Source organism: Prionailurus bengalensis, chromosome B4, assembly GCF_016509475.1.
Source record: "Prionailurus bengalensis isolate Pbe53 chromosome B4, Fcat_Pben_1.1_paternal_pri, whole genome shotgun sequence".
NCBI lineage: Eukaryota > Metazoa > Chordata > Mammalia > Carnivora > Felidae > Prionailurus > Prionailurus bengalensis.
The window spans coordinates 74,854,710-74,870,474 of record NC_057358.1 but is presented as its reverse complement, the minus strand read 5'-3'; the positions used below and the strand labels follow the sequence as shown (position 1 = coordinate 74,870,474).

General features: G+C 37.2%; 2 protein-coding genes across 2 annotated transcripts in view; both read left to right on the top strand.

The window, feature by feature from the left end:
- Positions 1-3,292: 3,292 nt before the first annotated feature.
- LOC122472307 (olfactory receptor 10AD1) overlaps positions 3,293-15,765 on the top strand; it is a 33,201-nt gene continuing 20,728 nt past the window's right edge. The window contains exon 1 of the mRNA XM_043561726.1: positions 3,293-3,645. The gene's annotated coding sequence lies outside the window, so the exon portion shown is untranslated. The remainder of the gene's footprint in view (positions 3,646-15,765) is intronic.
- LOC122472308 (olfactory receptor 10AD1-like) lies at positions 10,443-11,837 on the top strand. Its single transcript, XM_043561727.1, has one exon. The coding sequence runs from the start codon at positions 10,881-10,883 to the stop codon at positions 11,835-11,837; it is 957 nt and encodes a 318-aa protein (XP_043417662.1). The 5' UTR covers positions 10,443-10,880.

Here is a 15,765-nt window from a genome sequence, read left to right as displayed (position 1 = left end):
TTCTTATTCTTTTATTTTTCTCTCTTTTTTCTCTTTCTCTAGACTTATCATGATGCTTTATTCTTTTTATCTCTTGACATTAGGTGTTTTGGATGGACTTTTTACATAATAAATTTAATATATTGTTGCCCCTTGTATTTGCGTTCTTTTTGAATCAGTTATTTGTTAAAAATACATAAGGTAGTTTTTTGTTGTTGTTGTTGTACCAAAGTTTCCCATTTGATGCAAAAATCTATCAAATCTATCTTTCTCTTCATGATTTCTTGTATGACTGAGAGAAAGACCTCAAGCACAAATTCCTTAAGTGGTCAAATAGACATTGCAATGGCATGACAATGGCGTGTCTTGGGACTGACCTTCCAGTCCCACTAGCCTGGAACAGAGACCAGCACTAAACTCCAATGAGTTGATGATGAGAACAGGCACAGTGCAGCAAGACCTTCTGATTGTTCTTCCCTGGGAAGCAGAATCTAGATTTTTATGTGAGGTATCCTTTACAGAAGACTGTAGTTTAATAAAACACATATCTGTAGGCCAGAGGGGTGATGATTTATCACCTCTGGTTCAGAAGTTCTCCTTCATTCAAAATTCAATACTATTTTCTTCCAGTTTTTCTGTGAGTTTTTGAAATATATGCAAAATTTTATACAATTGTAATTAGGTTGTGGTGTGAAGTGTCTAGTTGCTTTCTTAAACTAAAGCATTAATTTATATTTCTTTTCTCTTGTCCTCAAGTTTCTCTTTCTCTTTTGGAAAGCAGAAGAATCAATGAAATAATGAAATATTAAATGTTATGATGGTGATTTCTCTAACTGTAAAAGAATAATTGTTACTTTTTTCTGTATGATGGACTTATACTGAATACTCTCATTTCCTGACTAATAGAATATAATATGTTTGTTGGAAATTAAGGCAGAAAGGTCAATATATAAATTAGAATTTAAAACTCCTTGAAATGTTCAAAAGAAAGCTATATAGAAAGGGAGAAGCACACAAAGTAATGCAACATTTTCAAAGAGGATTAAAATAATATAATCATATGTTAAATATTGCAAATTTGGTAAATATGAATTTAAAACAGATTTCAGTTAGTGGGTTACATAATTAGAAAGTGATCAACAAAATCACACTGTTTAAATATTCATTTCCTTGTTCAAAAATCATTAATCAAAAGTTTACTGTATGTTGGAGAACAGGTAGATACTTTTGTTCCACAACTATCACCTTGTAGTTATGTTTTCCCTCACTATTTTGGCCCTGAAGTTGATTCTATGGTAATGAATACAAACATTTAAATTGGAATTATACCAACACCAAGTCCATATAAATTCTTGATATGAAATTACTCTTAATAATTCTATTAACCCAAATTAATTCATTAACCAACTTTCTAGTATAGTACTTAAGATATTTCCAATTTCTGTCAATACTAAATCATTTTCACCCAAACTAATTCCTTTATGTTTAATATACCAACACAGTTCTCTTATCAGCCTTCGTACAAATCAAGTTTACATAATAGCTTCTGCTACCGTGGGTTTTCTTTTGCGGACATATTTTTTCCTGTTCCATTTTCCCAGGTCAAAATTTGTAGATCTAAATCTTAGCATATCCAGTTTTACCTATGTTCAGTTCTATTTTTGTATGGATTATTTCTATCAATTATATTTAGTATTTATTTCTTAGCTAATCCATTATATAGTTGTTAAATATTTCAGTATTGGTCTCTTCCTGAGAATTGATCTAATTTAATTTAATTCTTCTGATTATTTTGGGGGCCTCGTTTAAACTTTATACAGCACTTGTGGCTCAAAGAGCAAATAGTGTTGCGTCATGACAGATGGTAGCTACACCTGTGATAAACATAGCAGAGCATGTAGAGGTGTTGAATCACTATGTTGTATACCTGAAACTAACGTAACATCGTGTGTCAACTGTACTCAAAAGAAAAAGAGCAAATAATGGAATTTTAAAAAGCTACTTCTAAAAAAATTAAGCTATTTTCAGTAAAAGAAAGCTGGGGGGAATGATAGGCTATTGGGGAAGGCTTTGTTGAGGAGATGGCATATGATCTGCGTCACAAAAAAATAAGAAAGAATTCACCAGGTGCCAATAGAGGTAAAGGGCATTACACACCAAACAACCAGCATGTGTGAAAGCGTGGAGGCAAGTAGGAGTGGAGTGTGTACATAGTAGGCACCAAGTGATGAGTGAATGAACAGATGAGTGGGTTTGTGTATGGTAAATAGTAACTGGAGTGTAAGGTGCATAAAGGGGGTGGAGGAGGTTAAAATGAGAGAATGAAAGGCTAATTGGATATAGAGATGAGTGAGGAAGAAGCAGAAGAGGTCACCCAGTCTCCTACTTAAATGAGTGGATGTGTCTTGATGCTGTTAAACAAGAAAGCAAACAGAAGGAAGTGAAGGCTCCAGTCCACTCTTTGCTTTTGGACAATTTTGAGCTGAAACAAGACCCGATGCACTGGAATCTGTCCTATTTCCAAAGACCACCAAAAAGACTTTTTATCACTCCTTAGTCACTATGATGCTTTCAAATTCCTCATTAAAATCAGTAAAGTATTCCTTTTCTCTAATTTAATACTCTTGTTGCACTTACCTTCATTCCTATAGCTCTGTCTTGTGAGAGGTGGAGAACATTTGGTTGCATATTTGAATAGGGATATTTCCCAGATTGTTCTTTCTTAACATCTTAAATGTCTCTTTTCAGTGTTCTTTTGATTCAGTCCCCTCCTTAGCATATAATTGTTTGTTTCAGGGATGATCTGATCAGCCCATCAGCCAAAGGCATTATACACATTGAATTTTTAAAAATGCAAAATGTGCTTATTTAGTTCTTATTATACTTTCCTCCGTGTCTCCAATCAATTTTTTCTTTAGTTGTTTCTTTTCTTATTTCTGGAAACTTTAAAGGTAATAAAGAAATAAGGATAGCATGGCATGGTAAAAGGTCTCATGAATATTCAGCTTGACGGAAAAGGTTAATGAATGTATTCAAACTTCAAAGGGACTTTCCCCCCACTCACAATAAGTTGTTCCTTACCATGATTAAATTCAAAGAATGAGGAATGTAACTACAAGGAAAGGAGGGTTATAACATATGTGTGTGTGTGTATTCCTGAATAAATGAGGCATTCATTAATGGTATAACCTGAAAGAGGTAGTAACACCTCTGCCTGAGGCACCTTGGTGTGGTGGAAAAGGTATTCTAAGGACTTTAAAGCTGTAGTTTCCCATTGCTTTCATTTAATAGCTATATAATCTTGAGCAGATTACTTTAGCTCTCTGAGCCTCAGTTTCCTGATCTGTAAAATGGAGGTAGCATCTACTTCACAGGATTTTTGTAAGAGTTAAATGGGATAATATATGTGAATGTGCTTTTGTAAACTATAAATTACTATAAATGAGTAAAGAAGTTTTATCTGAATAGACATTTATTTGGAATGATTTGAGAGGTTATATATGAGGGATTATGTAAACTTTTAGGGGCACCATCTTTTCCAGAGAGGATTCCAACATCAGATGTTCTTCCTGGGCTAGCTCATCCTCGGAGTCCACGAGACTGTTTTTTTTTTACCTGTTGCAGTGATTTGGTGACAAAAAGGCCATTTCCGCCTCGTAGAGTGAGGTAAGACACAATTTCCAAAAGATTGTCCCATTTTATGTATGTATCATAATATATGTAACCAGTGCCTGAGGGGTATTTATTTGTAGAGTGAAGATGAACAGTGGGGTCAAAGTGTTTCCTGTAACATTATTCCCTCCTGATGGGAGAAATTTAGGTAGAAATTCTGGCCTCCCTATAAGTTGAGGCAGAAACATAGAGAGGAGAAGTTCACACCAATCCTAGAAATATCTTCTACAAATAATGATAATTTTGCCCTTTCCTTTTTTCATTCCAGTGGTGTACTAGAGCCAGTTAGTACCAGCTCTCAAGGGTCAATTATTAAATTTTCAGGAATTTTAAGAACTTGTTAAACAGAGCTATTATAAACAAATTATATAAACTTAAAACCAAATAAATTATATTAAAAAACAAAGGTAATACTAAAATTCATCACTTCCAAAGTTTTTCCATTTATATTTTACTAATATCTATGTTCTCAAGGTTATTTACATCTATTGCATCTATATGGTTGTAAAAATTATATGATAGTAACCTAAGGTGTATCCATTCCTAAAACATGTTTAGTGGTTTCAATCATTTCTACCTTGAAATAGTCATGGTGGGAGGATTTACACTTTGGAAATTGGCAAATGCTATAGATCAGAGCCCCTCCCAGAGCCATCTGTTAAACACTTACCAACACCCCACTCCTTTAATTCATCTGTCATATGCTTTGGCTGGTACTTGTAGGGCATTCAAACCCCTGTAGGTTTGGGGGTAGTTGACAGTGAAGCTTTGGAATCAGACTTCCCAGATTTGAATCCATGCTTCACTATTTACTGTGTGATGTTGGGCAAATTACTGATCCTTTCTGTGAAGTTAGAAGAAAGATTACCTACCCCATGCATGATTTTGAAGTTAGAGCACTTATTACCTAAAACGCATGTAGAACAAACAATACCTAACACTTAATATACATAATTATTTTAATTTAGATAGATTTTTTATTTCAAGTTTTTATTTAAATTCTAGTTAGTTAACATATATGGTAAAATTGGTTTCAGATGTAGAATTTAGTATTTCATCACTTACATATAACACCCAAGTGCTCATCACAAGTGCCCTTTTTAAATTATGCCATGAAGCCTCTTTCTAGTCCTATTTTACTAAGGATTTTTAAAATCAGGTATCACTGCTGAATTTTATCAAATGTTTTTACATCTCATTGACTAGACACTTTTGATCTTTGACATATTAATATGGTGAGTTTTATTAGTAGAATTCTTCATATAAGAAAAACCTTAAATCCCTGAAATAAATTTCAGTTAGTCATGGTGCACTGTTCTTTGAACACACTAGTGAATTCCATTTGCTAATAATTTGTTTTGCCTATTTCCTTATTAATATAAATTATCTTGGTCAAAATTTTCTTTTGTGTACTTTTTAGGTTTTGGTATCACTGGTTTTATGACTTTCTAAAAATAATCAGGAAGCTTTTATTTTTTCTGTTCTTGTAAACAGATTTGGTAGCCTTCAAAAATATCTGATTGCTGCAATACTAGAAAGAACTCACCTAAGGAACTATCAGAGCCTGGCACTATTTTGTCATAGCTCTTTGTCTTCTCTATTTTAATAATTCTCAAATTTGGCTGCACATTGGACTTACTGGGGAACTTTTAAAAATATTGATGACTGAGCCCTCTCAATACATTCTGTTTTAATTGGTCTGATATGCAGCTAGGGCATGGGGACATTTTATTTTATTTATTTATTTTAATTCCAGCATCGTTAACATACAGCATTACATTAGTTTAAGGTGTATAATATAGTGATTCAAAAATTCTATACATTACTCAGTTCTCATCATGATAGTGTATTCTTAATCTCCTTCACCTAATTCACTCATTCACCCATCTACCTCCTCTCTGGTAACCATCACTTTGTTCTCTATATTTAAGAGTCTGCTTTTTCGTTTGTCTCTTTTTTCTTTGTTTTGTTTCTTCAATTCCACATATGAGTGAAACCATAGGTATTTGTCTTTGTCTGACTGACTTATTTCACTTAGCATTATACCCTCTAGATCCATCTATGTTGTTGCAAATGGCAATATTTCATTCTTTATATGGCTGAATAATATTAATTGTACATATATGCCACATACATACACATCTATACCACATATTTTTTAAAGTTTAATTTTAATTCCAGTATAGTTAACATACAGTGTTATATTAGTCTTATGTGTACAATATAGTGATTCAACAACTCTATACACTACTTGGTGCTCATCATGATAAGTGTGCTCTTTAATCCCCATCACCTAATCCACCCATCCCTCCACCCACCTCCCATCTGGTAACCATCAGTTCATTCTCTATAGTTAAGAGTCTGTTTCCTGTCTTCCTTCTCTGTCTCTCTCTCTCTCTCTCTCTCTCTCTTTCCCTTTGTTCATTTGTTTTGTTTTTAAATTCCACATATGAGTGAAATCATTGGTATTTGTCTTTCTGTGACTTATTTCACTTAGCATAATACATTCTAGCTCCCTCCACATTGTTGCAAATGGCAAGATTTCATTCTTTTTGATTGCTGAGTAAATGTGCCTCTGTGTGTGTGTGTGTGTGTGTGTGTGTGTGTGTGTGTGTATCCCACATCTTCATTTTTTTAATTATTTTTAAAGTTTATTTATTTGAGAGACAAAGAGAGCACGAGTGGGGTAGGGGCAGAGATAGAGGGAGAGAGAGAATCCAAGCAGGCTTTGCACTGTCAGTTCAGAGCCCAATGTGGGGCTTGAACTCACAAACCATGAGATCATGACTTGAGCCAAAATCAAGAGTTGGATGCTCAACCACCTGAGCCACCCAGGTACCCCCACATCTTCTTTATCCATTCATCAGTTGATGGTGATTTGGTCTCTTTCCATAATTTGACTAGTGTTGATAATGCTGCTGTAAACATAGGGGTGCATGTGCCCCTTTGAATCTGTATTTTTGTATCCTTTAGGTAAATACCTAGTAGTGCAATTGCTAGGTCATAAGACAACACTATTTTTAATTTTTTTTTTTATTTTTTTTATTAAATTTTTTTTTCAACGTTTTTTTTATTTATTTTTGGGACAGAGAGAGACAGAGCATGAACAGGGGAGGGGCAGAGAGAGAGGGAGACACAGAATCGGAAACAGGCTCCAGGCTCTGAGCCATCAGCCCAGAGCCCGACGCGGGGCTCGAACTCCCGGACCACGAGATCGTGACCTGGCTGAAGTTGGACGCTTAACCGACTGCGCCACCCAGGCGCCCCTATTTTTAATTTTTTGAAGAGCCTCCATACTATTTCCAGAGTGGTTGCACCAGTTTGCATTCCCACCAATAGTGCAAGAGGGATCCTTTTTCTCCACAACCTTGTCAACACTTGTTACTTCTTGTGTTTTTGATTTTAGCCATTCTGACAGGTGTGAGGTGATCCTCAGTGTGATTTTGAATTGCATTTCCTTGATGATGAATGATGTTGAGCATCTTTTCATGTGTCTGTTGGCCATCTGTATGTCTTCTTTGGAGAAATGTCTGTTCATGTCTTTTGCCATGGGAACATTTAAAAACTCTTCAAGTTGGGGCACCTGGGTGGCTCCGTCAGTTAATCATCCAACTCTTGATTTCGGCTCAGGTCATGATCTCACAGTTCGTGAGTTTGAGCCCTGCATTGGGCTCTGAGCTGACAGTGTAGAGCCTACTTGGGATTCTCTCTCTCTGCCCCTCCCTGTGCGTGCTCGCTCTCTCTCTCTCTCTCTCTCTCTCTCAAAAAATAAACTAAAAAACAAAACAAAACCAAAAAACTCCACAAACATCTTATAAAAACTCAAGTGACTATAATGTGAAGCTAAGGTTTAGAACAACTGCATTTCATTCCTTTCACTCAGAATATTAGCTTATCTTGATTTCTATCTTTTCTTTAATGAGTTTTAGTGATTTATATTTACCTAGAAAATTATCTTTTCCTCCAGTACATATTTCCCCTCTGGTCTTCCTTAAGTTAATTTTGTTTATCTGCTTCTAACCTCTACATCAATTTTATCTTGCCTTATTTCATTTATGTTTATTCCTTTTTGTTAAATAATAAAACTATTTCAGGCTATTAACTTTCTCTAACAAAAATCTGTGTATAGTACTTACTAATATATGCTACTTTTATTATCAGTACTTTTTAGATAATCTGTAATTACTGTTTGATTTCCTTTTTTGATCTAAGGATTGTTTTCAAAGGGCTTTTTTTCCCTCCATTTTCAAGTAGCTGGGGTTATTTTCATAATCATGTCTAGTTTTATTATTGTCACAGAAACACTTCTGAATTACTTGGCCAATGCTTCTAAAACATCTGCTTGATATTTTTTAAAATTTTTACTATTGAAGTTCATCTGCTTTATATTAATTGAACACGTGTAATGCCAGGTACTTAAAAAAGGAAAAGCAACTGATTAAATGAGTTTAATAAAAAGAAAAAGAAGTGGCACCAGCTGCCCTTCCATCCAGGCAAATTGGTCTCCTAGTTTTGGCCTTCTTGGGAAGGAAGTCCTTGAGACTTGATGCACCAGAATCACAGATGTGTACTCAGGACTGAGGCCTTCTTCATTGCTTCCCTTACACACCCTTGTTTATCAGAAGCAAGTCTACTCTAAAGTCATTACATTAAGCAGGATCAGCAAACATTTTCTGTAAAGGGCCAAATAGTGAAATATTTTAGGCTTTGTGTGTTGGGTTACTAATATTGCATGAAACATATTTATAATAAAAAGTATTCATTGTTTGTCTGAAGAACACATTTAATGAATCATTTTACATTTTTATTTGCTAAACCGACAACCGTATTTACAGGCTATTTGGTCTCTGGCAACTACTCAGCCCTGCCATTGTAGTGTGAAAACAATTATAAACAATGCATAAGTAAATGGGAGTGGCTATGTTCCAATTAAACTTTGTTTATAAAAATAGGCAGTGGCCTATATTTAGCTTGGGGGCCATAATTTGTCCTGCCCTACATTAAACTGGTAGTTTTCAATGTTTAATGTGCATCAGAATCACATGGAGGTCTTGTTAAAATACTGGCTTCTGGACCCCATCCCAGAGTTTGATTCAGTGGCTGAGGTAAGGCCCAACTATTTGCATTTCTATCAAGTTCTCAGTTAACACTGCTGGGGGTGATGGCCTTTGGAGCACACTTTGAGTACCACTGCATTATAAGAAATGCCTGTTGCCTTTTTATTCCTAAAATCCACTCAGAGGAACATAGGCCTATTTATTGTTATTTATTCAAAAATTTCACCAATGTTGTAAGACAAAAAATTTAAGTGCTACAATTGAAATATTCTCAAGGCCAGATCTTCCTGATCAGCAATGCTTCCCTAGCACATACGGTACTTTTGCGCTAATTATAAAAAGTCACTCTCTGTCAGGCAAGAACTAGAGGAAAAGGCACCACTTCTCTTGAACTCACACCTCACCAGGGTGCACAGCTTGATAAATTGAGCACAGGCTAGATTACATAGGCTGGATTTCAGCATTCACTCTTCCCTTCAGGAGCCTTTGTGCAGTGCACAAATGGGACAATGCTCCTGCAGCCTTGCTAATCAGAAAAGTGTTATTTACAATTTATTTATCAAAGAAACACATTTGAAATGTAAAATTTCCAGTAAGAGTTTACTAATTTTCTTGGAGTAAAACAAAAACAAAAACCTCAGCAAACAATATTCTCTTTTATCCACTTGGATTTGACAGACTTTTTCCAGCTTTAATAAGGTCTAATTGACAAAATTATAAGATATTTAAAGTATACAATGGGATGATACACCATATTGGTAAGCAAAATCCCATAAACAAGCTGACCAGCCACCGTGCTCTTTTTCTCCCTCAAGAGAAGAAAATAAACACAATTTTAAGAAATCCCCTCTATACAGAAATTTAAGAATATTAATGCCCAGTGTTAACATAGTGAACATAGTCTGCACTCTTTGGGATCTTTGGAATTCATTTAAGGTTTCTTTGTACTCTAATATAACAACAGTATTTTACAAATGTTCCATGACCTTTCAAAAAGATACATTCCCTGTATGGAGGCAAGAGAGTTTGAAATATATTTGCTTATAAATGTATGCTTTTTTGTTAATATTATGCATATATTATATGGATTCTCTATATTCTTACTTACCCCCTTGATCTAATGACTTAGGATATAGTATAATACCCATTAGGTCAGGGAGAAAGGTTTCGTTAATGATTTTATATCCCTGGCACTTAGCACAATATGTGAAACATAGTAGACATTCACTTATTAAATGAATAAATTATTTGGGGCTGCAAAACGGGTTGGAATGCAATTGTTCCCAACTGCCCATTCAAACAAAAGATGAATGTTTATCCTTTATACTTTCTCCCTATTGTAATCCTCCAACCTGGAATCAGTGCTGCATTTCTTCCTGAAGCTATACTTCTCTCCAACTTAAGTTTTGAAGGCAGGTTCTACTCAGACCTTATGTTGATCTTAAAAGCTTTTAAAATGTAAACACACAAAACAGAATGATTGAAAAGGCATAAACTAAAATATTGATGTGGTTTCGCTCTAGGTGGTTGTTTTTATTTACTTAATTTTGCTTTTTTTGGTATTTTCTAGATGTTCTATAATGAACAGGCATTGCTTTTGTAGTTAAGAGCAGAAAGAAAATGTGCGATTAGAAATATCACTCATTTTTTTTCTCTGACATTTCTACTCTCTGGTTCAAGTTCTACTTATTGACAGCATACAGAAATAGAAAATTCACTCCTCTAGATGGAGATCCCGTTAATATTTAAATGGACGTCTCAGATTTCTTGAGTCTTCTTTAAAGTTTCCTTCAAAGCTTTGTCACGTGGTTCCCAGATCTTTCACCATCTTGTTTGTCTCATGAACATAGCCCCATGGATATGGGTAGTCCCAGTGGATAACCATTTAAAATAGAGGTCCAAGAACTGGATACGATATTTTCAGATGCAGCCTGATTCACACAAGGTACAACAGAATCTCCCTTGGTTCATAATATGGTTCCACTATTACAGCCTACAATAGCACTAGCATTTTCAGTGCCCATAACAATATTGACTCACATAGAATGTACTAAAATTTCCATCTTTTTCATTCCTTTGTCCCCTTTGTCTGTTTTTATACAACTAGGTAGCATCCACACATAGCTGTCTCACCTGTGCTTTTCCTGTCTTCCCTCCTCAAGCAGGCCGCAGATGGTGGACCTAAGGAATGGGAGCACAGTGACAGAGTTTATCCTCGTGGGCTTCGAGCAGAGCTCCTCTTCCACTCGGGCATTGCTCTTTGCCCTCTTCCTAGCCCTCTACAGCCTTGCCATGGCCATGAATGGCCTCATCATCTTCATCACCTGGACAGACCCCAGACTCAACAGCCCCATGTACTTCTTCCTTGGCCATCTGTCCTTCCTGGATGTCTGCTTCATCACCACCACCATCCCACAGATGCTAATCCACCTGGTGGTCAAGAACCACACTGTCTCCTTTGTCTCTTGCTTGACCCAGATGTATCTGGTTTTTGGTGTAGGTGTGGCCGAGTGCATCCTCTTGGCTTTTATGGCCTATGACCGTTACGTTGCTATCTGCCACCCACTCAGCTATGCACAGATCATGAGCCGGCAGGTCTGTGTAAAGTTGGTGAGTACTGCCTGGTTCTTTGGGCTAATCAATGGCATTCTGCTTGATTATATGACATTTCGTGGTCCATTCTGTAGAGACAACCACATAGAAAACTTCTTCTGTGAGGCCCCCATAGTGATTGCCCTCTCTTGTGGAGACCCCCAGTTTAGCCTGAAAATGATCTTTGCCGATGCCATCGTGGTGCTGCTCAGCCCCATGGTGCTCATTGTTATCTCCTACGCCCGCATCCTGGCCTCCATCCTTGGCAGAACCTCCTCCTCAGGTCGGGGGAAGACCTTCTCTACTTGTGCCTCCCATCTGACTGTGGTCATCTTTTTCTATACCTCAGCCATGTTCTCTTACATGAATCCTCGCAGCACACACGGCCCTGACAAAGACAAGCCTTTCTCCCTTCTCTACACCATCATCACCCCCATGTGTAACCCCATCATCTATAGTTTTCGAAACAAGGAAATGAAGGGGGCCATGGTGAGGGCCCTTGGGAGGACCAGCCTGGCCCAGGCAGAATCTATCTAGGGGAAGATTCCTGGAAGAGAAGTCCCCCACCACCACCCAAGTCTTGACAATTGGGCAACTCTCCAATGCTGAGAGCCTCCAGGAAAGAGCACTCATAGCTTTCTTTCTACTAGCATCAGTCCTGGAAGATCCTGTTGATGTCTAATGCTCATCTGTCTGATTTCACTTCCAGTATAGATTGATCTTTCCAAACTTCTCTTAATGATACATGTTCATGATTGGAGGGGTGAGTAAAATGAAATGGAAAAGTTTATTCCAAATTTGGGGGAAAGGTAGTAAGCTCTTCAAGAGAAAGACAGTAAGAGGATGACCATTCCATTCTTTGGAGCATTTCTTTCTAGGGCAAAGGCAATTAGCAGGAGCCCCAGCTTTGGGAAAAGAACAGACTGAGAGCCATGAGGGAAACAAAGGGATGTATATAAGTTTCGGAAAAAGCAATGGATGGGAGAAATGTGTTAAGGGGTATGTAATATTATCCCTATATGGTGGCTACAAAATTCTCCAAGAAAGTTCCCAGAAAAAGTAAGAACTGATGAATAGGATTGTATTACTCCTCCAAGGAAACAAGAGGAGGAGCTATATGCCAAATACATGTGAATTATTAATGGAAAGGTGAGAGGGCAGAAGCAAGAACAGGAAGTCTGAGGGGTGCATCCACGTCCCCAGATTGTAAACTGGGAGTGGGAGCTATAGAATGAAATCTTGTAGGGTCAGGGAAGCTTCCAGTGACATCTGCATTTTATAAGAATATAAAAAGAGCACTTTAAGTTATTTGTGTATTTGTTCACTTTCGCTGGAAAAATTTTGTGCCCTGCCTGGACGCATGTTTTGCAATTTAAATATTTCCCTTTTGTTCTTGAAGATTTCTTCCTCTCTCTTGTTTTACTTATAATACACTACATTTCCAAGACTCTGCTCACACCTCTATCTCTTTCTTCCCTGCCCCTATTCAGTTACCTAAAGTCTAGAACAGGAGTTCTCAGCAGGGATGATTACCTCCCCCAGGAGGTATTTGGCAATATCTGAAGACATTTTTTGGTTGTCATAACAGGAGGAGGGTGTGTGCAACTGGCACCTAGTATGTAGGGGTCGGGGGTGCTGCTGAACATCCTACAATACACAGAACAACCCGCATAATAAAGATTTATACAACCCAAGAAATCAATAATGCTGAGGTTGAGTAACCCTGGTCAGGAGATAAAGTATTAAAAGGACAGAATGAGGAAGATGATGAGAGGAACTGATATGGGAAAAAAAGAGGCAGGAGGAAACCAAGAATTTAGGATGCAGAATTTTGTCTACAAAGACACTTCTGGTTTACCATGGGCAGGACTTCTGCTGGCACTGCCACAGCAACAATCTATATAAGTAGATGTGATAAAAACCTGCTCTAAAACCTCTGTGTTTATCCCTATCTGAGTCTACCCTTACTCCTCTACTTATCTCAAATTATAGGACTTTTCCTACTCAATCACATCCTTCTGCCTGCCACTAGCATGGACTCCTACTTAAATTCTGCCCATTTCCTCTGTTACTTCCATTCAAACTTCATCCATTCATCAGTGATCTTTCTCTTGTTCCCACCAATCTCACATTCTTGCCTAGCTCAATCCTATCATTCATTGCCTTTGCTCATTTGCATTATGATTCCTGCAAATGCCATTCAGTGCAACCCGTGAAAACCATGTGCCCTCTAATAGGAATACTTCCTAGAATGTCAACATTTTTCTCATTCACCTTATCAATCTCCCTCTTTCATCAATGTGTATATTTCCCTCACCCATATGCCCCTCCCATATAAAGGATCCACTCTTCCTTTTATGTATGATGGATATTTTCTTTTCCCCTATAGAACTAAATACATACCTTCTCCCTCTGATCTGTGTCCTGGCAGACAGACCTTTGTTTGCTGCCTCAATGGGTTTCGTTGCCTTCTACATCCTGTTGGGCTCAACTAATAAGAGTTACTTAGCAGGATAGAGGAAGGCAGGAGAATTAGTGAGTGAGGCTCTTTATTCTTCTCCTTTTTCCCTGATGTCCCAGAATTACTGTCAGGTGTCCTTCTCCAAAATCTCCCTTTCCTATCCCCATAAGGTGGTACCTGCTTTCTGCTCTTGAGAGCCTGGGATGCTTCAACATCCCTTTCTGATTCCCCTAATCCTGTTCACATCCTGGTAAGCCCCCTCATTAGTCCTGTTTAAGTATGCCAACCACTTCCGCCCAGATCACTGACTAACAAGTACCAGGCACATATTAGCAACCGTGAATTGAAAATTTTTTCAAAATAGGCCATATACTAGTCAATAAAGCATATCTCAAAACATTTTAGATGTGGAATCATACAGATCAAGTTCTCTGACCATGATACAGTTAAGTTAGAAATCAGTATCAAAAAGATAACTAGAAGGAAGCCCATATGGTTAGAAATTAAGAAACACAATTCTAATTAACCTACATACCAAAGAATGAGGTATAAGTCTAGTCCAACGTGGAAAGAATAAAAAGCTTGGAAGTTGCTGCTCCCACACTCACCAATAAAAAAGGGTAAACAAACTGAAAGTCAGCAAGACTTCTTAGATCTATCAGAGAATTGAAGTCACAGGAAAAACCACCACCCCAAAAACTAGGAGACAAGGGAACACAGAAAGTTACAGCTTTCTGGGAGTAGAAGCTGCATCTTGAGCCTGGTCAGAACATTAAAGGGAAATGAACTATTACTAGAGACTGAGCATAGGCTAGCTTCAGAGATAAGAACTACTGAGGTCCTGCCCTCAGAGGAGCTCTCATAGTTTCATGAGTTTTACTTCCAGCAGCCCCATCGGTTTCTCAAGATGAACATCAGGAAATAAACCCCCTGTGCTTCAGCAAGAGGAAGGGAAAAGTTAGCATTTTGAAATAAACCCAGAGAGCACTGTTCTCCCTAACAGTCTGCCCTCAAGGAAAACTATTTTGTGAGAACCTAACAAATCTGGGGGAGGATCCAAGAAAGAAAAGGAAAACTGAGAGGGACCTATGAAGGTTACAGCCCAGGGACAAAGGCTCACTAGGAGACTGAGACCTAATCATAAGACTATGGAATTCTTCCACTCCCCTGTACCTTGCTACCACATCAATAAGGCTGGAGAATTTCAAGGAGTACAGCTGAAAGAGCTGAGTCCTCAGACCTTATTTATGAAGGAGTCTCTGGGGAAACAAAAAAAAACAGCAAATGAGACAAAAACGAGGACACTAGAGGAAATTTTAACCTCTGACACCACAACTACAGCAAACATTAAACACTGCCTAATGCCTAACATAAAACTTCCCACTAAAGGCCTATTTACCTCAGTTCCTTTTACCCAATACCTCATGTCCAGCTTCCAACAAAAGAATTGATTATAATAAAAATTAGACAATTTTACAAATCCAAAACTTGTAATGAAACTATTTACAATTTTGTGGGATGTACCTAGAGCAATACTTCCTTCTATTAGGAAAAAAAATAAGTGTTAAAAAGTAATAAATTAAGCTACCAACTTAATCACAGAATAATAGATTATGCAAGGAACATAGAAGGAATAATAATGTATCATATAATTAATTCAAACAAATCTAAAGATTGATTAAATTGATTGAATAAATTGATAATTTCATAACTGTGGCATGACTGATCAAAAATAAACAGACTTAAACAATACTAAGAATTAAAGGGGCACATAACTGCAGACTTTGCAGAATGAATTATAAGAGGCCTTCTGTTTCTGATATTGGTGGACCATGTAATTTGGACCAACTGTCTCACTAAAAACAGCAAAAGCTGGACATATATTTTAAACTATCCACTTGAAGGCACTAAAGCACTAAAAAAGCAGTGAAGAATTTGGAGGCTGACATCCAGGAACATTCAATCTGCATTTAAGCATGTTTAGAAACAACCAATAAGAGGATT